Source organism: Scleropages formosus, chromosome 2 (genome assembly GCF_900964775.1).
Source record: "Scleropages formosus chromosome 2, fSclFor1.1, whole genome shotgun sequence".
Classification (NCBI taxonomy): domain Eukaryota; kingdom Metazoa; phylum Chordata; class Actinopteri; order Osteoglossiformes; family Osteoglossidae; genus Scleropages; species Scleropages formosus.
In genome coordinates this window covers 15289793-15317723 of record NC_041807.1, presented here as the reverse complement: position 1 = coordinate 15317723, position 27931 = coordinate 15289793, and the positions used below count along the sequence as shown (strand labels likewise).

The following is a 27931-nucleotide window of genomic DNA, read 5'->3' as shown; positions in this document are numbered from 1 at the left end:
ACAGCTCGGGGTCAGGCTGCCGCGGCCCCAGGGGGAGACGGAACCGGCGCGTAGGAGCTGCGCGCAGGAAGGTCAAGGCACCGCAGCCTGGAAATGTCCATCAATGAGCGCTGGGGCAAAAGAACAGAAGCGCCCTCCCCCATCACACAGCTGTGTGGGGTGTGTGAAGAGAGGGGCAACCCACACACACACACACACACACACACACACACAGGAGCTACAGCAGGACAGATGTGATGGAGTGCGAAACGGAAACCCCATACCCCTTAAATGTGCAGGGGGTGTAACGTGAGAACCTGTGCAGAAGCCACTAAATCTGGCAGCAGCTGGAGACAAAAAAAAAAAAAAAAAAAAAAAAAAAAAACAGACTCAGCTCCTTTAATGGGATGTGGTTCCAGGTGAAGGGTCCCCAAAGACATGGTGCCTGCCAGACTGGTACGATGAGTATTAAAACGTGATGCCACCCTTCCTACAAAAAGCACCACGCTTCTTCTCACACCTGGGTCTTCAGACACACGGGCATCAGTTCAATACTGCATAACCACTTATACCAGCTCATACTTCATAACAATCTTATTAAGGCACTTGCATGGATTTATGAAGGACCAATCCTTTACCCTCAATTGTGCCAATAAAAAAATTACCCTGCTGTATAAATGAGTAAAAAACTAAGTAGCTTTACACTGCTGGTCACTGTGGAGAAAGGAGTGGGATAATGAATAAACAGGAATACATTTTGCTTTGGTGTGTCTCACGAAGGTGAGGAAGCCCCACCTGAGCGGGCGACTCTCCCTGCCGTCGTAGATGGAGAAGAAGACCTCCAGCTCCTCACCCACGTTGGAGCTCACCAAGCTCTTCACCTGGACAAACAGGTGATGGGTGTTGGGTTGCACCGGCATCTCCTTCTTCCGGTGCCTGTGCTCCATCTGTCCACGCAGGAGGACAGAGGATGAACAGAGAGACAGACAGGTTGCAGTACCGCGCAGTATCGCTACCCACAATGCAACGGGGCTGAACAGAAATTAGCATCAAAACTCCCAGAAATAGGCTGTAGAAAGCAAGAAAGTCCTGCTGCATTTTAATGACCGACCGTTGGTTCAGATGCCGTTCTTACAAGGTTATGAAATCTGATTTGCTGCAGTTATGACCCTCTTGAGTGGATGGCGCCCCACGCAGACCCACACCGTAGTTTCATACATCTTCAAGAACATTTTCTAACGAATTGCGTGGTCATATATTGGGCAGCTGGCAGCACAGCGACCACAGCTGCTGCCTGTGGGCCCACAGGTTTGAATCTCAACTTCAGCTGAAGAGTTCTTGCGCAAAGGACTTACTCTAAATTACTCCAGTAAAATTACCTATATAAATGGGTATATTACTTTAGTGTCAGCAAAATTAGTAAATGTGTAATGGAACCCAAAAAATGTCCTTTTTGAACCAATTACTGCCACTCCCGAAAAAATTCACTTAAAAAATTAAGACGCGAGGATCGATGTCAGGAGGGTAGGTTTTTACAGCACTCCTGTTTGTGTATGCATGAATAATTTATATTTACATACATACAGTATATGAATTTAACCGACACTTCTACAAAGCAACTTACAGCGTTGAGGCTACTGGCTTATTCACCCAGCTGGGTAATTTTACTGGAGCAGTTCAGGATAAGTACCTTGCTCAAGGGTACTACAGCTGGATGTGAGGCTCGAACCTGCGACCTTTGGGGTCTAAAATCAGCGGCTCTAACCACTTCGCTACCAGCTGCCCCGTAGGATGCGCGGATAACGGAACTAAGTCAGCGTAACGCAAAAGCCGTGTTGCCTTACACACGATTTCCTTTGGTTTACCCAAACATGTTTATGTTTTGCGTCACCGAGTAAATGGGCTGAACTAAAAGCAACGCAGCTGAACGCAGCGAGCCGCGGAGGAACGCACGCGACGCTCAGTTCTCCCACGTGCTGCGTTCCCGAAGCACCGATCGCGAGGCTCTCCTCCGTTTACCTGTTATTTTCACAACGTCTTCCTTCTTACTGAAAACGAGGAAGCAAGAACGTGGTATATTGGTTGCGTAACTGGCTGGAAGGAGTCAACGTTATGCTCGAGCCATCTTCGCTTTTTTTAAAATGTCAAGTCCCACGTTTACTGCAGCATTCATTTATTATGAATGTAACGTGTTTTTTTTTTTTTTTTTTTTTTTTTTAGCTGTGCCAACACTTTTATTAGGATTGCTATTAAAGTTGGTATTACTTTGACATGATCGTTTAGGGTTTCAGAGGTCCACCCCCCCCCCCCAACCGTTTTGTCCCCATAAGCCCCGTTATATTTATTGGATGCATTTCCATAGGGCGAGATCTTGCAGGAACACATCTATTGCGTTCCAGTAGAAATCGGCTTTTTTGCTTAAAAATGATTGGGGGGCATGGTGGCGCAGTGGGTTGGACCAGGTCCTGCTCTCCGGTGGGTGTGGGGTTCGAATCCCGCTTGGGGTGCCTTGGAGCAGACTGGCGTCCCGTCCTGGGTGTGTCCCCTCCCCTCTAGCCTTACGCCCTGTGTTGCCAGGTTAGGCTCTGGTTCCCCGCAACCCTGTATAGGACAAGCAGTTCAGAAAGTGTGTGCTTAAAAATGTATATATTCTTGTTAATTTCAGGGTTAGTAAATACCACAGCGGTCCTGCTTCTACACCCTCCTGTCACCCCGTACTGGTGGACGTGGTACAGATGTGTTGAATAAACCATTGGTGGAGGCAAGGAGGAGCAGGGAGAAACCCTCGCACCCCTGACGGTCGGAACCCCGGCGAAGCAACCCCCCCAACCGTGAAAGGCTGCGGTTAATGCACCGAGCCTCTGTGAGCCCGTGAAGTCACGGCGCATCAGACTCTGAAAGCCTTGTCCGGAAGGCTCCCGGGGGTCTGCCAAGGCGAGGAGTTTACGCCATGCTAACTGGGTGACGGAGGAGACCGGGGTGGATTTTCAGTGGTCTGCGCAGCAAGGTCAAATACCACTGTTGCCATGGAACGAACAGGCCGGTGCAGAAAAGCACAGCTTTCCAAGTACGCTCCCTCCAGGACACGGGAAAGGGGGCTGCGCTGCGCCGCGCCACAGGCTGAACTCCGTTCCCCCTGCACCCAGCGGACCTTATCTCTGCTCCACAGGGCCAGTTATATTCGGCTCGGACGGATTTATCCCCCCCCCCCCCCCCCACCGCTTTGCCTGAGGCATCTTTCGACGGCGATCGGCACCGTTCCGATCCTCCACTTGTTCGGCTCCATATCACGTGTCATTAACATTCCTACAGTGACAAACTTACGCCAAAATAACGGGGGACACCACGCAGTTAGAAAGAGGGGCCATCTTTCACATATGAACCCAGACTAAATGAAAACAAAAATGAGCACTGCAACATTATTCGAAGCCAAACGTAATGTAATCCAGTTCATTAAGTGCATAATAGCACACGGCAAATAAAACCACACGGCCGGAAGAAAGGTCCTTCTGCAACCGCGACTGACGCTAGAGCTTTTCTTCATCTCAGCCCTATTCCTCCAAATTGCTCCCGTGCCTGGACTCGCACCGTAGATCTAACCCATTTCCACTTTCATCTCGTACCCTTTTGTTTGGCCAGCAGGACTAAGTTCCCCCAATTACACTGACGGCGTCTGGCTTCCGAGATGACTTGGCGTTACTCGTCACGGTTGCCATGGAAACACGCAGCTCTCAGATGGCATCTGGACGGAGGCAGAGGCATAAACCGGCCCTCGGCCCGCTATTCTACTGCGACCCGCCAATCCCAGCCTCGCCGACGTCGATCCACCTGTATTTCGCACATCCGTATCGCAGCGAACTCCTTGCCAGACCGTCCAGCTTTGTGAACTCTGACATCTGCTAGATTCCGCAGCTCGATGCCGCCTCTCTGTATGGCGATCCACCTACCAGCTTGTATAACTCCGTGACGCTGATCTCATCTGGGTCCACCATACTGAAATCCTTCCTTGGCACAAGGTCCAAACCCAGTTGTCTATCAAAGAAAGAACAATGACATCAGCAACTCAGAAGGCTGGCAGAAGAGCTGAGCAACTCAAGCATCATGCCAAGGGACCAGTCCCGGGACAACAAGCAGGCTTCATCACAAAGCACTGTGCAGTGAAGGCCTGAAGCTGGGGAGCGGCGCCACCAGCTCGCGTGGGCGTCACACTCACTCGTTGCCCCAGTCAAGACGTGCCGTGATGTGCTGCTTGACGTCCCGCATGCGATCCTGCGTGAGGTGCCCCACCAGCACCTGTCTGCGCAAGTCCAGCACCTCGTTCATCACGTGCCACAGGCGGTGGAACAGGTCACCCTCATTTTTCTGCAGACACGGGGAGGTTCGTTTGCTCACCGGGGTGGGGGGGGGTCACACACGCCAAACGCGCATGCTCAAAAGCACACAACCACTTGACAAAAAACATTCCAGCACAGCAAGAGCGTTGACGAAACACTTCAGGTACCACCACCCTGAGCGTGGAGGTAACGGTGAGGACCGGCGCGGGAACTGCGTCGCATTTATGAATCTGCGATTGGGCTGACGGGTGGCGGCTGTGGTCACATCCAGGCCACGCCCCCGCCCCCAACTTACCACGTAGAGCTGCTTCCACATGGCGCCCCAGTCTCGCAAAGTCGCCGTCATCTCCGTGATGACAGAATCCTCTGTAGGGACCACGGTCTCAAACTGCCTGGGGGTCAGATGGGGAACGGAAGTGACGCCACTTTTTATTTCGCCCATCACAGCACACAGCCCTCCCACACGCAGGCCACGCGAACAAAGCTTCAAATATGAAGGAAAAAAAAAAAAAAAATTCAATATAAGCAGACACTACGTGCCCTCTCATTACGCGTGTATAAATAAACAGCAATCCGGCATTCGGGGAAGCCGGGAACACGCAACGTAAGCCGCAGACAAAAAGCGCTAAACATCGCTTCTGTCGCGGCCTCGATCGACCCTCGATCCAACGGCGCAAGCAACCCTAACCCGGACTGGCAGTTTTAATGAGACCCATTTCCTCATTAGAGGTTTGTTACCTACCCTTTGTTCTTTATGTGAGCATTTTTCAAGTGAACGTAGCTTGATGGGAAAATTCCCTGCAGGAGGAAGACACACAAGCTGATTATTTCAAAGTAGTTAAACAATTACAGTGACCCGGTTAACCGATGACAATTGTGCATCTGAACGCAGGTAAACAGCGTGCTGCCTGTACGGGCAGATGTGGGGTGCATATGTGCCAATATCAGTGTAACGCCACAGTACTTACGGGGGTGCGTGTGTATTTGCGCGCACCCGACAATTTCAAAAGCCAAAAGACTATCCACATTCATGAATTCATAAGGCTCTGTTGACCCCGTCCCACAGGTTGGGGTCAGATTCCCGGAAAAGCACAGATCCTCCTAAATCCCCCAAAAAAAGAAAGAAGCGAAAAGAACAGGTCACCCACCTTCACGTTTGGGTTCTTCAGAATAAAGCCGCGGTACCACCCTGGAGAGAATTAAAGACATGCTCAATGGATGCGCTTCACACACCCTGCAATCCTCATTCCTCCACATCCCACAGCAACGTGAATGAAGCTGGGGGGAGATATTATTGACAGTGAGCAGACAGAGTAAAACATTTACTTACACCGATTTATCCATTTATACCGGCACAGCTGGTTAGAACCGCTATGTTTGGACCCAAAGGTCACAGGTTCAAATTTCACTTCCAGCTGTAGTACCCTTCAGCATTGTACTTACCCTAAATTGCTCCAGTAAAATTACCCAGTTGCATAAATAATTGTAAAGTCGCTTTGGAGAAAAGCTTCAGCTAAATGAATAAATGTAGCATGCAGTGCTGTGAAAAAGTATTTGCCCCCTTCCTGATTTTTTTTTATTTTTTTGCATGTTTGTCACAGTTAAATGATTGAGATCATCAAACAAATTTTAATATTACACAAAGATAACCCGAGTAAATACAAAATGCAGTTTTTAAATGATGATTTCATTTATTAAGGGAAAAAAGCTGTCCAAACCTACCTGGCCCTGTGTGAAAAAGTAATTGCCCCCCTAAACCTAATAACTGGTTGTGCCACCCTTGGCGGCAACAACTGCAATCAAGCGTTTGCGATAACTGGCAATGAGTCTTTCACATCGCTGTGGAGGAATTTTGGCCCACTCTTCTTTGCAGAATTGTTTTAATTCAGCCATATTGGAGGGTTTTCGAGCATGAACGGCCTGTATAAGGTCATGCCACAGCATCTCAATCGGATTTAAGTCTGGACTTTAACTTGGATACTCCGAAACCTTAATTTAGTTTTTTTTTTTTTGAGCCATTCAGGAGCGGACTTCCTGGTGTGTTTCGGATCATTGTCCTGCTGCAAAACCCAAGTGCGCTTGAGCTTGAGGTCACGAACTGATGGCCGGACATTCTCCTTCAGGATTTTCTGGTAGAGCGCGGAATTCATGGTTCCATCAATTATGGCAAGTCGTCCAGGTCCTGAAGCTGCAAAGCAGCCCCACACCATCACACTACCACCACCATGTTTAACTGTTGGTATAATGTTCTTTTTATGAAATGCTGTGTTAGTTTTACCCCAGATGTAGCAGGATGCACACCTTCCAGAAAGTTTAACTTTTGTCTCATCAGTCCACAAAATATTTGCCCAAAAGTCTTGGGGATAATCAAGACGTTTTTTGGCAAATGTGAGACGAGCCTTTGTGTTCTTTTTGGTCAGCAGTGGCTTTCTCCTTGGAACTCTCCCATGGATGCCATTTTTGCCCAGTCTCTTTCTTATTGTTGAATCATGAACACTGAACTTAACTGAGGCAAGTGAGGCCTGCAGTTCTTTAGATGTTGTTCTGGGTTCTTTTATGAGCTCCTGGATGAGTCGTCGTTGTGCTCTTGGAGTAATTTTGGTAGGCCGGCCACTCCTGGGAAGGTTCACCACTGCTCCAAGTTTTCTCCATTTGTGGATAATGGCTCTCAGCATGGTTCACTGGAGTCCCAAAGCCTTAGAAATGGCTTTGTAACCCTTTCCAGACTGATACATGTCAATTACTTTGTTTCTCATCTGTTCTTGAATTTCTTCAGATCGTGACGTGATGTGTTGCTTTTTGAAATCTTTTAGCGTGCTTCACTTTGTCAGACAGGTTCTGTTTAAGTGATTTCTTGATTCAACAGGTCTGGCAGTAATCGGGCCTGGGTGTGGCAAGTGAAATTTAACTCAGCTTTCCAAAAAAACATGGTTAATCACAATTCAACGGGGGGGGGGGGGATTACTTTTTCACAGCACTGTAGGAGCCAACACATTGTCTGAAACCGCTTGTCCCATACGGGGTCGCGGGGAGCCGGAGCCTAGCCCAGCAACACAGGGCGTAAGGCTGGAGGGGACACACCTAGGATTGGACGCCGGTCCGTCACAAGGCACCCCAAGCGGGACTCGAACCCTGACCAACCGGAGAGCAGGACCCGCTCCAACCCACTGCGCCACCGCTCCCCCATAAGAGCCCATTCACATTATAAAAATTTGCACGAGCTGGGCAGCTTTTATGATACCAATTCATGGGGTACAACAGCAGGATTGGGATTCAAACCTGGGTCCTTTGAGCCCAAAGGCAGCAGCTCTAATCCCCACTGAATGCTACACTGCACTACCTGTCTCTACCCTGGGATTCAGAGGGGGAAAAAAAAAAACTGCATTACTGTCATTTGTCTCACAGTGAATTACAGGAGGATTTCCGCTTTCCATTTACCCCCCCCCCCCCCGAGATCGAGAGGCTGTCGACAGCACAGCCGACCGTCAGCGCTCGCCAAGCCGAGTATCAGAGGCTTTGATGTCGCCCCGCTGGAGAGTTCAGCGCCGACGGACAGGGCCCGTCAAATGTCTACTTTGCCGGAGCCGAACCCAGCTCTCCAGGCAGAGGGACGGGAGACAAACCGCGCCTCATTACAGCCACTGCACGGCTCTGCAGCAGCAGCAGTGGCCCCGGCAGGACCGCTCCGCCGCTGTGACGGAACGCAATTAGTCCAAAAAGTTGACAGCGACGAGCTAATTTAGCCCCTAGTTCAGTTCACGAAGAGAATCAAATAAAGGATTGGTTGCAGAAGTACTGCTTCCAGCTCCGCTGCGGTGGCTTTAAAGTCACGGGGAAGAGGAAGCCGAAACCACTAAGTGTGTCAGTGCCAAAGCCGGGCCTCAGTGCTGCCGCCCCCAGGAGGACGGTACTCTTCCAGCATAGTGCCGACGGGAAAAAACACAGCGCGGAAACACACCCTAACCCTGACCCACTGAAGAGCGCAGAGAGTGTGTGTGTGTGAAGTGCCCTGGATCTCCTCTTCATCTGCCAGCTGTGGCTGCGCACGGGTGTCCGCGTCACGGTCCGGCGACTCACCTTCACACTTCTCCAGAATCTGAACCGTGTCCCCGATCTCCAGCGGCAGTCCATGCTGACCCATTCCGCGGAAACTGGCCAGCACTGAAACGCAAAACACACAACACCTGTTAGCCCACAGATGCCCCGAGGAAGGTGGAGGTTTGAAGTACTGGACTTCAGGATGCTCACATTATATTATATACATATACATATTATACACATATAATATATATACACGTGTGTGTGTGTGCGCGCGTTTTTTTTATTGGCTTTTCGAAGGCCATCTAGGCACTTCTCATCAAAAGGGAACGAGTCAGACCATACTGGATTACCATATTTATGTAGCAGGTAAGAACCTGGTTTTACCAATTTACTCTATAGGGTTAGAGGCTGAAGAATTTCAAATATAGTCATTGAGTGGTTAAGGTTGCATGTGAGGTGCGCTTTACAAACCATGGCATCTTTGGACCGCTTTCGCTTGGCTCTTTCTAGCCTTCTCCCTCATTCGTAGGTATTCGTTAACGTTTCCGTCTCGGACCGGATCTGCGCGACCTACCAGTAATCCTGGCCTCCGTACAGGTGGCGCATTCCTTACAGGTGTACAATTAATCATTTTAATATTCATGAGTCATTTGCAAATAAGGGCCTAAAAAAATATCCTATTGGTCTTTACTGTACATTTTGCACTATATATCATGCAAAAGTACATGAAATTTTTAAATGTGTTAAGTTCTTTAATTCATTTCCATTTTGCTCATTTCTTATGCGTAACATGTCATTTACATTTATTTGTTTAGCAGACACTTTTCTCCAAAGCAACTTACACTGAATACTATGTAATGTTACCAGCCCACACACTTTATTCACCGCGGTGACTTACACTGGGTCACTCACCCATACATCAGTGGAACACACTCTCTCTGTCACTCACACACTATGGGTGAACCTGAACAGCATGTCTTTGGAGGGTGGGAGGAAACCAGAGCACCCGGAGGAAACCCACACAGGCACGGGGAGAACATGCCAACTCCACACAGGCTGAGCAGGGATTGAACCCACATCCTCTCGCACCACCCAGGTGCTGCGAGAGAGCAGCGTTACTCGCTTTGCCACCATGCCACCCATTTTATGGCACTAATTTACAGCACACCAGTGAGTGCAGTGTTTGAGTCCTGCTCAGGGAAGACGGTGTTTGCATGTTTCTCCCAGCGTTTATACCCTCCAAAGAGGCAAGGTGCGTCCGACTTGCTGGTACTTCCACCATCATTTTACTAACATAACTAGATATTGCCGTTTTTCAACCGTTCCAATATAAGGGCACCGGATGGGACACGTCCCCCAGTTGGGCAGTTGGTGAACAAGTGCGGTCAGGATGTTTGGTCCTGACCCCTGGCTCCCTTTAACCACGTACCGGCCCGCTCCCATTGCCGTACACTTAAAAAGCAAGGAGAGGCTGATGCGAAGTCGACCTGGAGCCTTATCACAGCGGACACCCGTGCACAGGAGGGTGAGCTTCAGGGCGACGTCCATCCTCTGGCCACGGGGGGGCCATCCTGCGTTCACACGGTTCCACTGCACACTTCAAAGGCAATGGAATCTATACCTGTACCTCACCTGAAAATTACCGTAAATTTTACCACAGCGAGCTGTAAAGCCCAGAAAAGAAAAAAGAAATAACCAGACGGCAGGTTTCGTCGCAACTATATCTCAGATTTAAAGGACCTTCGCTGTTGCCGGTGGGGCCCTGGGAGGATTACCCACGATGCACCGCAACCCGAAATCAGTGACCCGGCGCTGTTCCGTTCGGCGCAGAGCTCTCATCTGCGAGATGTCGAATGAAAGTGGACAGGGCCTGCTGCCCAAGCGCAACCTGCCAGCCCGACAGCGAGCCCCTCCCCCCGCCCGTCCATCACCCGTGCGTCTCTCGCTGAAGCGCGTCACGACGGCCAGGGCTCCCGGAGAGGTTCGGGTCACTGTCCGGCTTTGACTCCGGCGCCGTCTGCCCTGCGGCGCGATCCGACTTTCACACTTTAATGGGGCAAAGCACAGAGCCGTTTGCAGCACATGTGCAGCTGCTGTCACGGCTGCGAGAGAATTCACCGAGCAGGAAGTTCATCGGCGGCAGCGCTCGCCAATCCGTCCCGGTAATCCAGAGCCCAGCTGTTGTCTGTCTGCACGCAGCCGTGGCGTGGCTACGACCGCGACGGAGCCGGGAAGGTGCTCTCGCTCGGCAGGGAGACCACGTGCTTGCCTCATGGGGAGGGCGAGGAAAGGCCAAGAAGCTGCCTGCACTTGCTCGTGCACGCGCGCGCGCGCGCGCACACACACACACACACACACACACACACGGAGAGAGAGAGAGAGCTGATTAAAGGCCGTGCTTGCTCATCCCTACAGTTCCCATCCTCGAACGAGCTCTCATGGGACAAGGATCTGAGGGGTGCTGCTACAGAGGCTGTCATGTTCCATCAGCCAGCCACAAGAGAGGGACAGGAGGATGCTTTACACGCCCACAGGTACGAGAGCCTCGCATCCAAGGTGCGACAACACCCCACCAGCCAACTTCTCAAATTCTTACTGGCAGAAGCGTTCCGAGCGGCATCGCGTTCGCGCGCCCGCGGCATGCACCAGCGCCTCGTTACGAAATTTAATCCCGAAAGCGATCGTTTTCGGGTTCCACGGAGGGGACGCCGCCGCGCTTGGAATCGCCACGGGGGGAACCCCAGTGAGGATTACATATAGATTTCAACTCAAAGACTGAAAAATGATGCAGCGATTTGCCGGAGTAAGCCTCTTACGGTCGGGCGCGGCTCATCTGCGGACCCGTGACGTCTTTAAAGGCCCGTAAACGATACGGCCACGTTACAGCGAGGCACGAGCTCAGAGAAACATGTCTTAAGAAGGATGCGACTCTTAAGTCAATATTTAGTTCTCCCATTGATGTTTTACTTACGATGAAAAATGGTGGATAAAATATTCTTAACATGAATATTTGTCTTCGCATGACATCTTTTTCGTTTGCGTTCCCCCTTTTCGGCTGCTGACTTCCACAACGAGTCGAAGCTCTTCTGGGATGTTTATGGTTTTGAGATGTGGAGACCATACAGGGAAACAGTAATTGAACAAATAATCAGTGCTGCATACAGCAATAGGCTCCAACGTGCTGACAGAATCGCTTATGATAGGAATATTATATTTTCATTTAGCTCATACTTCCCCCCCCCCCCCCCCAATGCGACCTACACTTATTTACACATTTAAAACAGCAGGATAATTTTACTGGAGCAATTTAGGGTAAGTACCTTGTTCAAGGGTCTTTCAGCCAGAGGTGGGACTCAAACCTGCCACCTCTGGGTCCAACAGAAGCAGCTCTAACCACTATGCTACCAGCTGTCCCATATGAAACATGACCACAGAAAACAAAGAATACATCACCACGGTAATTTTTTTTTTTTTTCCCAGTAGCACAGAACCCGAAGTGCAAAAAAAAAAAAAAAGTATTCCAAAAAGTGTCGTAAAACTGCTTTTAACCTCGTTTAAATGTCACCTCTTCTCTCACACTCCTATACTGACAGCCCCCGCTGTACCCAGTTGCAAAATAATGCATTATTCATACAGTCATTAGCATGCAAATTCATGGCTGGTGATGGGAGGAGGTTCTGTTGACCTCGACGGCAAATAAACCTGAATTATTTATCTGGAGGTCCGCGTCCGGGCCTCGCTCTCCGCGCGTCTCTGCGGCGCGCTCCCGCTTGTAAATGAAGAATCACACCAAACCAGCCCACATCAGGCAAAGCAATCCAAGCAATTAATAAAGCGTAAGTGATATTTAATAAGGAGCGACGCCCGCTAACAGCGCCTCCCCCCACCCCTCGGTCCGCGTCTATACTCCAGGGACCCTTAATTAGCATTTCAAACCACGGCCGGGGAAAACGGGCAAGGAAACGGCGGCACGGCTAAACATCCACCAAGCGCACGCTTTTCACGAGGGCTGGAACGAGCTCGGGAGCCTTCGACCCCCCGCGACGGGCCGGAACGCCCCCCGACGTTCGCGTCGCGGAACGCGTATAAAGGCAGGCGATTCCACGTTCCCATGGCCAGTTTGGAAAGACGAACGTCGAACATCAGAACGAAGGGAGAAATACCGTCCAGCCCCAACAGCGTACTCAACCGTGCATTCTCATGAAGTACGTATGGAACGCAAAGTGTCGGTGACGATCGACCGCACGCCGCACGAGCATCGCGTTCGAGTGCGGCAATCGTGAGCTCCTCTCTCAAAGTGACCTCACCGCATACTCCGCCGCCCGTCGAACCCGTCACCTCGAACTGCCGCGGTAAGAGCACGGCGAGCGCTGACCTCCCAGCTTTCCCCGTGTGGTCCGGATACGAGGGCCGATTCGGCAACGCCGCAATCACGCGGGCCTCCTCCCGACCCACGAAACCGATCCGGTCTGTTGCGTTCCGCGAACGGGAGGGGAGAACAAGCGTGCCGCTCTGACGGCCTTTCACCTCGCGCATGGCCGGTATCTAGGGAAACGATGATGCGCTTCAGCAGGCTGGCCATCCACGGAAGCAAAAGTCAGAGCGGGAGCTTCGACTGGAACGGGAAGCAAAACACACGGAGCTTCGACATGCTCCTGCGCCGTCGGTTTAATAACAGGCCAACAGCCCAGCCCTTCCCTCCCACGCATCTCCTCAACGACCCAGACCACTGCAACGGTCCACATCCGCAACTCATCCGTCGGCCTTAAGGTGAAGGAGTGCGTCGAGGATGGCAGCGCAAACGCTGCGCTTCGAACCCTAGCCTTCCTCGAGACGTACAGATGCACGTTAAAAACACCAGCATTCTACGTTTATCTGACACTTTTCCCACAAAGCAACTCAGTGTTAAGCTACTGATGATAATTTACCCATTTATACAGCTGGGCAATTCAGGATAAGGACCATGCTCAAGGGTACTACAGCTGGGGCTCAAACCTGTAACCTTTGGGTCTGAAGGTAGTAGAGGGAACCACTGGGCCACCAGCTACCCCTTCTACCATTGGATGAGTCCAGAGCCATATTCAATTGAAAAATTAAGGAGAACAAGAAGAAAGGGGGTGTGCGGAGTCATTATTTTTCCTCCACATTATCCAACTGCACCACGTCTTCATTTATCAGCTTCCGTTGCAGTATAAAAACTAATAGGCATCATTTACTGACTTTACACATTTATGCAAATGTATGTTTATGATGAAATTTCAAATTAAGTACTTTGCCCAAGGGTACAACGGCAGCGCTTCCCTGCAGCACGTTCGCAACCGCATGCCGCTACCCATGCACGAGCACATTCCGAACGTAATATTAATATTCCCGCGGTACTGGGGTGCCACAGCCTACCTAGAGAACGGAGGTCAAAGAAGGAATTTTACTGTACATGCAAATGTTTATGTACTTTTCACTTTCTGAACCACATGTCCCATACGGGGTCGCGGGGAACCGGAGCCTACCCAGCAACACAGGGTGTAAGGCAGGAGGCGGAGGGGACACACCCAGGATGGGACGCCAGTCCATCGCAAGGCACCCCAAGCGGGACTCGAATCCCAGACCTACTGGAGAGCAGGACCCGGTCCAACCCATTGCACCACCCCGCCCCCTATGTTTATGTACTGAAAATCAAATTGAGAGACCTCATCACAGCAAAAAAGTAAAAAGACAGTTTGAAAAAAGTGGCTCAGATTAAGCAGAGATATGGGTCAGACTCTCCGCAGCAAACGTGCTCTCCACCTCCCTCTGCATCCTAATCCCTTGACCACGGCTGTATATTTAATTGCAGAACACGGGCAAATAAAACCTTGCTGGCCTGTCCATGGGCGCTGGATGCCACGCCAGGGCGTCTGCCACCCCTTGTACTTTCAGTTGGCCAACGATGCAACAGGCAGGTGCAGCAGAAGTATGAGGGAGCAAAAAGGTTGCGCAGTGAGATGGTATTTCAAAAAAAAAAAAAAAAACCCAAAAAGCTGCAAAACGGGCAGTTTCTTCAGTCCAGCACGGTAACACATCCACTCCGGTCAGCCTGAGAATGGGAGCGAGAAGGGAGCTGGTGGGGGAGGGAGCAGGAGCCGTGTGGGAAGGTGAACCATACCCTCTCCAGGCCCTCTTCTCCACAAGCCCAGAAGCGAAGTGGGATGACCTGTGGCCCCAATCCCACTCCGGGAACGAGATCTTCTCCTCCGGCGTCGGCTGGGAGGGACGGGTCTGAAGGCGGGTGAAGAGCACGTTCATTGTTCAGCCAGAACGGCCAGATTGCTGCGTGTTAGCGCCCACGTGCACCCGCCGGCCTGGGAGAACACAATGAAACCTGGATTTCGCAGAGGTGACTAACGGAAGTGGGGGGGGGGGGGGCAACGTGGGCTGTCGGCAGGGGGATGAGCAGCCTTTGAAAGTCATCAGTGCAGCGTAAGGGCTGCGGGTGGGTGGACCGGCTGCAGAGAAAGCGTAAAAACACCTGTCTGGTTCCAGCGGGCCTTCCTGAACGTAAAAATGTTTTAAATCTTCAGAACGGCACCGAGAAAAGCGTTTCGCGATCCCAGATAGACACGGAGCGTTTTACAAGTAAACGGCGGAATTTTTTTTTTTAGTCTCCATTATTCGATTCCCCCGTTTCATCCTCCTTTATGCAAAACATCGCGGCAGAAAACCGGAGGTGCCATGTTCCGAAATGAACATTCTGCCTCCCGTAACCAAGGCGATGGCGTGTTCCGTGGCAACCGCAGGCACCGGCTGCTCGCAGACGACTCGCGCCTTGAAGTGCAAATTCCCGAGCCTGTAACGCTGTGTGGGAAACCAGAGGGAGCGAGAGCACGAGAAAGGGGAAAAAGAAACAGAGCAAGAGAACAAACACACACACGCAGGCTGCAGGCGATTTCTAGCGGTTCACTTTAGGCCTCAACACAACACAAGAAACACGTAGCACCACTACGCATCCTTGCGGCGGCCACACCTCGGTCCCTCACCCCCGCGGTGAAGATTTCACTGACCAGGTGTCCAGTTGACACGAATGACGACGCCCTGCCCGCCGAGCCTGACCACCGCTATTTAAGTGACGGACGGATCGCGCGGACATCCCTGCAGCCTTCGATCAAAAGACCCGCCGGGCCGGAAACGCGAATGCAAAAGAGGCGACAGATGCTGGGTAGGAAGCTGGCGGACCGCGGACAGCGATAGGGCCGCTTCTGCTTTCCAGCTGCCGGAGCGCGGCGTCATCGCTGGAAGCGTTCGGCTGGAATCGGTCCGAGGCCGAAGCGTCTCGTAATACCCCGAAAGATGCAAGACACCGCCGACGAGTAAACGAGTTCAACTGAATCGGCCCACGGAGGACGAACGAGTAGGGCCACCGCGTCACGCACCGGCTTTCCAGCCCTTCCTTTCCGGTCGCCTGCGGACACAACGGTTGCATGTAAACCAGTGCAATTCCTCTTGTCTGTGCTTCTTCCCCTCTGCATTAACAGCTCCAATCTCATTAAGTCATTATTTCCTAAAAATTTCTTTTCTTGTTCGGCATCGTTTCCGTACGATAAGTGTGTGAGTGACAGAGAGAGAGAGAGAGAGAGAGAGAGAGAGAGAGAGAGAGAGAGAGAGAGTGTGTGTTCCACTGATGTATGGATGAGTGACCCAGTGTAAGTAGTGTATCTAGCAGTGTAAGTCACCGCGGTGAATAAGGTGTGTGGGCTGATAACACGACATAGAGTTCGTTGGAAGTTGCTTTAGAGAAAAGTGTCTGATAAATGAAGTAACGTAAATGTAAACGATAAGAACCGAGGAAGCCGGCCAGCCGTCATACCAGCATCCTATGCCGACCGAAGCTGATGACCACCTGCTATGATGGACGAAAGATACCTGTGTGAACTGGGACATCAAGTTAATACAAATCTACGATGTTATTATTAGTTGTAAATGGACTTGAGTCTTTTTTTTTTTTTTTTAATCTAGAATGCCCCAGGGGGTGGAGAGGGGGGCACTGACACTTGGACCCCCAGAGGTTTTTTTCCCCCCTCCCCTCACTTTCGGTTAGGAGTTTTTTTTGTTCCCTTCCTCCATGGCCGGTAGCCTTGCTTACAGCTTTAATAACTACATGGATAATTTAATTATTGAGTCCATAGCCAACTATTTGTTTATTTGTCTTATGCCTTTGTTCAGAATTCTGTGTCACTGTGTGAGAAGAGCGCTCTGTAAAAATGAACCGAACTGAACTGAATCGCATTAAGGACGCCGGACTTGTAAGGACAGCTCGACAGCCCTCCGAGATGCAGGACCGCTCATCACGCGAGCGCAGGTAACGGCACGCCATCCGCGGCGCTGTCAAGGTGCCCCTTTCTGACGTCCGTGCAGCTCAAACGCGCGCGAGGACGTCCAACGGCAGTCCTGTCCTCACCGTCGACTCCGACCTCGTCACGTTCGACTCGCCGGGGATGTCAAATGCCCCGTTCTGCGGCCCGTCCGTACGTCGGGGGCTGATCGAAAACGAAAATGTGGATTGAGCTGCAGGCCAAAGCTCGAGGTTGAGATGTTCGTGTAGAAAAGGCACCCGCGACAAAACACTACCTACCGGGGACCGCGGTTCCTCTCTGTAGGGAGGGTCAAAAAGGACCGCGTGGACTGTCCTGCCACAGTACGGAAAAGGTCTAAACAAGCATGGCGGCAGATCGACGAATAAGAAAGGCGCCGTTCCCCTTGACGGCGATGCCTCCTCCTCCTGGGGGTCTGCGGGGAGACTCGGCCGTTTCGCTTGAACACGGAGCATCGCGGTCCCGCTGTCCTGCCCACGGGAGGAAAACCTTACAAAGCAGAAGCCTGGAGAGTCACTGGAGCGGAACTCATTCGCTGCGGCCCTCCTGACTTAATGAAGTTCCTACAATGGCTCGGCACGGGCGAGCACCGCGGACGGTACGGGGACACGGCGGCCGCCGGCGAGACTCGTCCCTCGCCTGCCCGCTGTACAGTACGCAACGGAAATGACAGCGGAAGAAAGTCGCGGGCGAGCAGATTAGTGATATGAAGCAAACCACACCTTTGCGTCCAGAACACGTGTCATCGTACTGAGAAAAGAAACATCCTCAGGTTATTTTAGGGATATTGAAAAAAAAAAACCTACTCAGGTACACCCTTCCATCGCCAATAAATGCTCGTCCAGTACATGGTCGCAGTGGCCTATCCCAGAAGCGAAGGGTGTGAAGTAGGGTACACCATGAATGGGGCAGCGGTCCATCATAGGGCAACCACATGCACTCATTCCCTCACGCACTTCAGAGTGACCAATTCACCTGAAACACGTGCCTTTGAACGCTGAGCAGAAACCAGAGCGCCTGGAGGAATTAACCGCAAACACAGGAAGAACACGCAAAATGCCACAGAGATTGAGCCGGATTTGAACCCACATCAGAGCTCGCGCACACAGGTACAAGCTGCTCAGTGCTTTGGTGCATGATACTGCTGAGTGGTCATTTTAATATTCCATCGTGGTTTTTTTTTTTTTTAAAAAAAAAAAAAAAAAAAAGGCAGCGATAAACACAACAGGCTAATCAATCCAAGTCCTTTCTGTTGCTGCGAGTGATGGCAGGACTTGCCGTGTTTATGGATAATGTCACCTTCAGGAAAGACATTGCCTTTATGGGGCAAGTCACTCTGATCACTGGTCACACAGAAACTTGGGGGGGGGAGAAAAGAAAAAAAAAAAAAAAAAAAAAAAAAAACAGTTCACGAGGCGGTCAAAACAAACAAACATCGGCACTGGTCTCCTAAGTGGATTACTGTGTAAAGCCCATTACGGTCAAGCAACTTCCTCATTTCCAAACGCAGCTGCCTTCTGGCCGGGCGTCAAAGCTGCAGGATAAACCTTTCAATCCGAGCCTTAGCGAGATGAGCCCAGCAGGCGCCCACACCAGCACAAGGATGGGTCAAGGGCCCAGCCCGCTCAGGTGCGCACATCTGTCAACGCCTGCAGGAGCTGCTGAGCCCAGCCCAGCACATCGACTAATCAGCATCTCACTTCTTACCATCTTTTTTTCCAACCCGAAGATGTTGTTTCAGGTCATAATGAATCTTGTTAAGGACGTCTGGATTACGCAGCCACCGATTCGTATGAAAATGTGTCCGTGTCATGGCGGTGAGAGTTTGCTGTCGGGTCGCGCACCTGTGCCCAGGAATTACCAGACACCACGGCGTCTAGCCAGGGCGCAACTGGGTCACTGCTCTCCGCTCACAGTCCTGGACCGACTGCTTTTGAGGTTATTACGCAACGGATGTGGGGTTGAAACCATGACCGCTTTCCGGAACACTGTGTCAGTCGTGAAGGTGAAGTGGCAGAAATGGTCAAACTCTACACAGCTTCTGGTCCACGCCGTGGCGATACCCCACCTGGACCACAGCAGCTCGCTCCTATCTGGACTCCTGGGCTCCTCCACCAAACCTCTCCAGCTGATATGCTGCTGCACAAGTTGAGTTTGCCCTGGAAAGACCACCAAAAGATCTGCGCCCCAATATCTACAGGACCTGATCACTCGCTACACTCCTCCAGCTATGGTTCCTCGGTGGTCCCATAACAGGAGAGGTCCAAAACTAGAAACCCGAAGGTTCTCGGTTCTGGTCCCAATGTGGAGGAATGATCTTCTCTCAGAACTCCTGGATCCCTCTTAGCTTTCAAAAAGGTCTCAAAACACTTCTTTCAGACTCACTTCTGTCTGGACCTCTTATCTAACCCCATAAGGTTGCATTACATTGTCGAGCAAAATTACCTTTGTGTTTCATATAAATTCTATATGTGCTCCCCACGTAGTGTGTGCTGGTGTAAACGATGGCATCAGACAAACTGACTGACAATCACATGTCTATATCTTTTAGTCTGTAGGTGAAATGCACTTCTGTTGAGTTTCATTTGAGTCATATGTGGCTTTGGATAAAGGAGTGTCTGCTAAATGAATAGCTGTAAATGTAGTGTACAACATTACTCTTTCCCAGTGTTACGCCACAGCATCACAGCCATTGAAAACTGTTGGAGCTCGCTGTGAAGCTGGTTTAGCCATTTCTTTGTTTCAGAAATTACTTGCTCTGAGGTTATGGGTGGAGACAGAAATCTGGTTTTAACCCTAAATGTGGGACATATTTGTTGGCATCCAAAAGCCAGAGCTTATACTAAGTAAAGAACCTACAGTGTTACAGGGTACCATCAGGGTGTGGTGCTGCGACTTGGATCAAGAAATACACGGCTTTTTTTTTTTTTCTCCCCCAGTTTGTTCTTAAATCTGAGCTTTGTCTTCCTCAGTAAATCCACAGGATGTACAGGATTGCAAAGACCGTTAACAGAGGCGGAAACAAAGGTCATTCAACGGAACCGAAATTGACAAAACATCCTACTGGATTTTATTAGACCACGGTGATGGAATATGACCGCACACGCATGCTTCAGAATGCTTCTCCTTTCCTGCGTCGAGCTTTGAGCTCGGGCATTTCGCTCCGTAACACCCTCCCCAGGCTCCAAACCACCCCGAGTTCCCAAGGACGGCCGAGGCTCCGGAAGGTGGGCCGAATCCCATGCCAGCCGCAGAGAAACCCCAGGACAAACCAGCAGCTGTGAAACCAGTCAGCCTGCACTGCTGCTTGGAGCAAATTAATAAATCAGCATCTCTCCAAGTATGCTGTTCCATGACTTAAGAACAGTGATGAATGGTACTACAGGTTTTAAAATTAAGGCTTTCTGGAAAGTGCTGAAATTAGTCATTGACCTTAAAGCATTTGACTAAAACATGTTCACTTTAACTCTGTCGTGACTGGGCAAAGGACTGTTAGGGCATGCTTGGCTGAAGGTCCTGTTGATTTTCCACCCATCAGGAGATGATGCTAAAAAAGACCGATAGGAAGGGTTAGGGTTAGGGTTAGGTGACCTTAACCCTAACGTGCAACATTTTGGTGTAATCCTTCATAGCAGGAGGGCACCACATTATAGTGCTTCCGTCTGCAGTCGGGCACTGCTGCACACATTAAACACCCCCATAGCAAGGTAACGGCATCATCGGAGAGGTGCTAGTCTTGTCTCGATGCTCCGCATTAGACTGGCAGGACCGCGAGATCTGCACGCGGCAAATTTCGCATGCAGTCAAAGTGTCAGTTAGGCAGCAGTGCGAGGGAAGTTGGGGGGGGAAAATGGCCCAATTTTACTGCACAGCTGGGTTTTCGGCAAGCCTTTTGCACAAGTTAAAAGCATATGTAACAAAAAATGTTGAAGGGGTAAAAGGGAACAGAAAAGCAGCGAAGTGTGTGTCTCCTCATGCGCCAGAGAGTGTGTAAGGAGTGAGAAAAATTTCAATAAGGAGAGCAAAACCATTCTTTAATGTGGAGGAAGGAGGCGAAAGTAGAAACCAAAAAAAAAAAAAAAAAAATTGCAATTTAGGAGTTTCTTCTCCCTCAAGGTAGATAAAGGTGGAGTTTTAACAAGCTGCGATCGGTGCTACCCGAAAACAAATAGAGTGTGAGGCTTCAGCCTCAGGGTGAACAGCTCCCGCTCCACGCAAGGCTCATCTCCTGGGCATATCCTCTCCGAACAACAATAGCCGAAAAAAACACCCCAAACCCAGCCCATCGGAGCTAATTCAGCTATGAGATGATACGGCGAGGGAAACAGCTGCGTTCCGTCGTAGAACCGCTTCACCTGGGGATATTTCGGTCTAGACTGCAGTCTCCTCAGGCAACCCGTGGAAGAGCCCAAAGGACCCTCGTGCAAGGCTGCCGACATATTTATATCTCGGCGTCCTCTCGAAAAGATTCAGAGGATAAGGCCTTCAATCCACATGTCATCCCCTCGCAGTCAAGACTGAACACCTGCCGCCAACCTGTACGTAACGCGTCCTACGGCCCAACACGGATCTTCTCTTCAGCACCATCGCTAGTGGTACCAGTGCTATTATTAGCCCCATTCTGTTTATCTGATGCTTCTCTCCAAAGCAACTTTGGAATTATTTATCATTTATACAGGGGAGTAATTTTTTTTACTGCTGCAATTTAGGCAAGTACCTTACTCAAGGGTACTACTGCTAGAGATGAGATTCAAACCTGCAACTTTTGGCTCCAAAGGCAGCAGCTTTAACAGCTACGCTACCAGCTCCCCCTTCCTGTTATTCGTACTACTATTTTTAGATCTGTCATTATTATTACTTCCCACATTGCAGGAAAGAAAAGAGTATGCAATATAAAAACCTCAGCAGCACAATAAGCCCGTCCAGCTGCTCCTCTTCTTGCCCATTTATCTTTATTTTCCATGCTTTTTGGCGTTGCCTCGCAGGTGAGGCCCGGCCGATGCTGCGAAACTACGTCGTCACTATGAGCCATAATGGTATCATGCTGATATCTGCTCGAGGCTACACAGGATTAGGGCAACTGGTGTGAAGCGGATTATGGCATCAGGCCACATTGCGGCTGGGGGGGCGGTCGGGGGGTGTCTGGCAGGCCCTTCACCAAAATTCCACCGCAAAAATTGACAGCGGCTCATATTCCCCAGCTTGAACGGGGAGCGCGTGGACCGCACCATACCATAAAAGGTAACACACCAGCAACGCTGGAGCGAAACCTCGACGCTGCACCCGATTCCAAAACCCGAAAATGATCGTGCCCCTTTCCAAAACCTTGAAATTCTAACTATGTGTGGATTTTTATAATGTGAGGCATTATTTAAATGGATAAGCTGTTTTTTTTTTTTTTCTTGCAGAAACAGCAGTACTGTTATAGCTGAAAGCTTTTAAGTATACCGTAGCGCTGGAGCACCTCCCAGCTATTTACATGAAGAATCAATTTTTCACAGCCTTTCATGACTAAATCCTATAGTACGTCTGTAATGCAGACAGACATTCAAATGAAAACTGCTCTGAAAAGGCTGGAAAAGAACAAACCAAATATATAAGACTGAAAATCTGATTCTCAGCTGCTAGGAAAGCGGTGAATAACTCAAAGGATTGCTCATTCTAAATATCCATAACAGCAAACAGAATACAGTCATTTTGCTTCCTATACAAATATCCATGACTTCAAAAAGGTGATCTATACAGAGTTCAGTAAAACTAATTTTTACAACATAAAAAAAAAAGAATAGCCTGCATTATCCATGAAGAGGAACGGTCAAAGACTTGTGTTTGCATAAGAAGCAAAATCACGGGCACAGTTTTGTTCAACCTACTAGTCGGTTTGGTTTATATTTACATTTATTCATTTAGCAGATGCTTTTCTCCAATACAATGTACATCTCAGCGAAAATACAAATTTGTGCATTACATTAGGAGAAAGAGACATGGCTGCAGACATGTGATTCTTAAGTAAACCTAGTTTGTTACCTTCCACTTGATGCACCGATGTTCATCGATCAAGTAGGTGCACAAAACACAGGATAGATGAATCCTGACAACCTTCGTACTAAATTTTTTTTTTAATTTATTATAAGGTACACAAACATTTACATACAATACAGGAGTAGCGGCTGTGCGTAAAGGCTTATCTGGGCATGATCATAAAGTTACGCTGCATGAACTTTTACACCATAATGAGCTTGAGAGATCTTGGGCGAAGTGAGAGTGAAAAAGGTGAGTTTACAGACCAGGTTTTCAGAATTAGATTTGTTTTTTCCCCCCTTAAAAGTCCAATTATATGCTGGAGCCATGTATCTGTACATGTCAAGTAGTTTACTGCCCACTCTGCAGTAACCAACGAGTGATATAGATGTGAGGAAATGAGGGGGCTGTTAGGTGGAACATGTGATATTTTAATAGCTATCACATCAAACAATGACAACGCAGGAGTCTCGCCACTCCTGTGCCTTTTCGAAGGGACACCGTCATTTTCACGAGCGCTGAAATTTAATCCATTCAGGCTTCATTATTTTCACCCTCCGCACTCATTATGTCAACGCAGGAAGATGGAAAAGACAAGGAACAAACGATCCTGCAAGCTCAGCCCGAGACACAATCATACGGGTTGGAATTTGCTTTCTCAAAACAAAACTGAACGCACAAAACATCTGCAACCGCTTGGCCCGAGCGGGGTCGCGGCAAGCCGGAGCCTAACCCGGCAACACAGGGTGCAGGGCCGAAGGGAGAGGGGACGCAAGCCACAAGGCACCCCAAGCAGGACTCGAACCCCAAACCTCCCACACCGCCACGCCCTCCAACAAACTCAACAAACAAGTCTATTTTCGCAATCATTCCAGCTTAAGGTTGTCAACACAACACTGGCTAAGCAGTCATACCCCTAGACATGGCAATTCAGGTTAAGAGAGTTCCACTTTATGTAGAGTTTCATTGGATACCCTGACTTCGGCTGATGAAGCGTGTCGTGCGAAATCCACCTTCAGTCCACGTACACCTCCCAAAAGCTACGCCTTCTTCACAGTTATAGTCTGGCTTGCACTGCGGTAAGTTCTCAGTGCCCATTAAGCCTTGCTTGCCAGCGTTACCCATTACAGTGCCGGTAATCACGGCCCTTTCATCAACGGTCCAAGCAACAGCAACTTGTTCAGTAATTAATACGTGTATATTCTTTGTCTTCATTTTTCCTTCTTCGGTGTTTCGCATTAAAAGTCGAATTAATACATGAACACTGAGTATGATGTATGTCTATTTTCTTTACGAGCGTTCAGCTACGAAAGAGCTGAACAAGCCCAGGTACACAGCCATACAGCACTGTAGAGGAATTCATGAAGGAAAAACTACCGTATGTTGCGTTACGATAACTAACGTTAACCACTCAAGTAATGGGGCCCAATTCAATGGGATTTGGTGAGACATTTGCATAAATGGATGTCGATTTTGGGGCTGAGGGACACTGGAAACTAATAGCAATTAAGTCTCTGATTTTAGAGAATTTGCCTTACAGTTCCTTTACAGGTACAAACTGCTCTCGTAAGGACGGGAAAGCAAACCTGACCACTGCAGCGTTGACTAAGCAAGGCGGACGGAGCACGCCGCTTCCGTTGGGGGTGGCAAAGCGGTCAATTTAAAGGTAGACTGCTGCTCAGCCTGTCTCCTTCGCTATTGTTATCGACTCCTTAAGGCAGGTCAGAAATCTCTATGGAATTCCATGTGAAATTTCCCAGAATTGCCCTACTGGAAGCCCATCACTCAAATGGTGATCATTTTCAGTAGAACGTGCCTCCTGATTTTTCAACCGAGGACTTCAATTTCGCCACCGGTTCAGAAGCAAATCTTTCGTTTTCATCCCAAAAGCCCTCGAATTTCAGATAACTGTAGCTGTCAACTGTGTGCAGGACCGCTAACGTTTAATAAGGCTCTGAATTAACTGAATTAATACAACTGTCTGCCCATGCTTGCTTGCCCATTTAGGTGCTTTGTCTCCAATTAGAGTGAAAATTTTACACAAACCAATATTGGGACAGCAATTGTAATTCAAGCTCGAATAACAATGACTTTTGGGAAACAGTTGGGGGGGAGGAAATCAATGATAGGATCTTATTCAGACTCTAATGTTTAACATGATAACTGCCGGAAAGAGTAAAATTTTAAGCTCAAACAGACGTACATGTATAACACAAGCACACGTCAATACACAGAGATGCAGGATAAACATCCCCCATTCTGTCAATTTCTCTTTCGATTCAAAGAATTCAACACGGAGACGTTAACTCACACATTTGCGCACTACATGGCACAAGTATTGTTTAGCGCTTCATTAAAAATGAGCTTTTGAAAGAAACAATAAAAAGCATAGACCAGAGAACACATTTCCCTTTGTATGGCTGTCCCACATGTAATCATATTTAGGGCTCATCCTATTATTCTCCACAATAAAGAGGGTCGCCTGTGGGAGTTACCGGCTGTGCCCACCCCACGTTACACGGGAGTTACGCCTGTCCATTGTCTCACGGCTCCTGGCCACTGAACGTCTCTTTTTGGCTCTTCTGCAATGATTCTTTCTGAAGGATTGTACGGCTTCCAAACATGTCTCTGATACCTACTGGCTACACTCCTAGTCACTGGAGGCAGCAGAAGATGCATGTAAATGACATTTTTATTCATTCAGCCAACGCTTTTCTCCAAAGCGACTTATAACGTTAATGCACTTACACAGATGGGCAATTTCTCCTATTGCAAAGGTACTACAGCTGGAAGTGGGATTCAAACCTGCAACCTGTGGGTCCAAAGGCAGCAGCACTAAGCACTACATTACCAGCTGTCCCCCATACAGAAGTTTAGTACATGGATGTGGACCTGAAGCTTGGTGCGGCCCTCTACTGTTACAGTAGCAAATAAGTCTCTCACACACATACACTGTCTGAACCGCTTGTCCCATACGGGGTCACAGGGAGCCAGAGCCTAACCCGGCAACACAGGGCGAAAGGCCAGAGAGGGAGGTGACACACCCAGGACGGGACGCCAGTCCATTGCAAGGCACCCCAAGCGGGACTCGAACCCCAGACCCAACGAAGAGCAGGGCCCGGCCAAACCCGCTGCGCCACCGCACCCCCTACGAGCAAGTCACTCAACCCGAAACCGTTCCGGTAAAATCGAGCTCCATAGGAATAGAGACGTTACGGAGATTCCTAGAAGCAGTGCTGGCTAAGCAGCGAAGTCACGAAACAGAATCCTATGTAAAGCATCGCTTCCAACGGAAACGAAGGGGGTGATGAAATCACGCAGAGGCCCCCTGCGCGCATGAGGAAATGAGGAGCGGAGAGCTGGGGGCGCAGCGGGGAGGGGCGAGGGAGTGGATGGGTAACGTCTCCCGGGGCTCTCTGAAATGGGAAGTGTCATTCAGAGCACGGCTGCTCATCGCTAAACGAAAACAACCATCCAGCTGCCTTCCCCGAAACCGTAACCTACCGACAGCCTACGATAAACACCGACTCAACCGGTCACGATCGCAGGCTGATTTTACTCGGTGCGAATCAGAATTACTTTCTCCGGGTGGCTTTTCACCTCGTCCGCTTCGTCTGTTGTCCCTCAGAGCTTCGCGAGACCCACCTGCACCTCCACAGCTGAGCTGTGCTCATGAATATTCATCAAGAGTCCATTAGGAGGCTACCTACCTACGGCCGAAAAACATCGGACAAACGGACCTCGCCACTGAATCGCAAGCCTCTTGAACAATGCCGTGCTGCATCCAAAGCTCAAAACGAGGGCGGACAATAAAGGTAAAACCACTACAGAACATCCATGTGCCACTTTGAAAAGACAGAACTAAGAGAGCTCTCCAAAGTCCCTCTCTGGTCTGCTTTTCACTGGTTGTTCAGTGGACACAAAGCCGGTCATAATGACCGCACTTTACCGGGACGGTGCTTCACGCTCTTTGTTTTGGCCTTCCGCAACGGGCAAGTGCTCCGAGCTCGATTATTCACAAGGGCGCAGCCAAGTTACACGAGAATATCGGACAGGGCGGAGCGAAGAAAGCCACTTTCCTTCGTCTTTAAACAATTACAGCACTTGCAAATAAAAAAGACAAAAGAACTCTGCAAATACCACGTTAATAATGTTAAATCGCATTATCGGGGTACTGCACTTCCCGAACAGTAGAATAAATAATTTACTCATTTAGCAGACACTGTTCCTCCAAATCAACTTAGGTTTGCCTAGAAGTTACCGAGAGGGAATAAGCCATTCACGAAGCTGCGTAGTTCACTGTGTCGAAGCCGGGGTAAGTATCTTGTCCAAAGGTACTACAACCAGGAGGTGGGCTTCAAACCTGGGACTTTCAACTGCAAGGCGGTGGCCGTAGCCGCCCGGCTGCCTGTTGATCCACGGAGCTCCGAGGCGAAGGACAGGAGCAGCAATACCATCGTGATCTTCCGCGACCCTCTTAACCTTGTGCGGGATTTAAAAAGAGGGCCAACTGAAGCTCGTGTTAAGAAAGGAAGGGAGATGCCGTAGCGTAAACAACTGCAAACCTCTTCAAACAATTCGGTTGTTTATATAAAGTCTGCAAAAGAACGTTTTTTTACGAAATATCTCCGATAGAGGCCAAATAAGCTCTCGCTCAGATACGCGTTTCCGAAGGGAAGCGTCCCAGAAGACTATTTAAAGGAAAATGTGGGACGTTTAACAGGAGGCTCTGCTGAATTTCTTAATTAAGGAGGCTTTTAAAAGCACAGACAAAGCGTGTGCCTTTCCAGTCAAACACAACAGCTCCTGGGGGCTCTTTCCGGAAAACGAATCGAGCGTTTTAAACAACGGCGCTGAGCAAAAACCAAACAGTGCCTATATGTTCTGCTAGAAGGACTCATTAACCCTAACCCCAACCCCAACCCCAACCCTCATTGCCTGACCACCACCTAGGATCTCTCACATTCATTTGACCTTGAAGCATAACTTTACCAACCCTTTCATAACACTTTCAACAAATCAGCTGCGAAAAGGTATTCTCTGAACCCATGTTGCCCACTCAGAACATCCCACAATTCTTTGCAGTGGACTGAAAATCCAGTCAACCGGAATCAAGTAGCCCCGGTGCCGCAATCGCAATCCTAACCGCTAATGATGTAACTAACGACCGTGACTAATAATCATGACTAATGACTGTGATGAGTGATCGCG

The 27931-nt window shown here is 49.5% G+C and overlaps 1 protein-coding gene across 2 annotated transcripts in view; it reads right to left on the bottom strand.

The window, feature by feature from the left end:
- Positions 1–27931, bottom strand: part of dock4b (dedicator of cytokinesis 4b) — an 89508-nt gene that overhangs the window by 50390 nt on the left and 11187 nt on the right. For both annotated transcript variants that reach the window (XM_029246670.1, XM_029246672.1), the window contains exons 2-8: positions 8391–8474; positions 5462–5502; positions 5056–5111; positions 4609–4705; positions 4193–4341; positions 3927–4011; positions 775–926 (exon numbers count right to left, since the gene is read on the bottom strand). In XM_029246670.1, coding sequence (XP_029102503.1) covers positions 775–926; positions 3927–4011; positions 4193–4341; positions 4609–4705; positions 5056–5111; positions 5462–5502; positions 8391–8474 — 664 coding nt within the window. The remainder of the gene's footprint in view (positions 1–774; positions 927–3926; positions 4012–4192; positions 4342–4608; positions 4706–5055; positions 5112–5461; positions 5503–8390; positions 8475–27931) is intronic.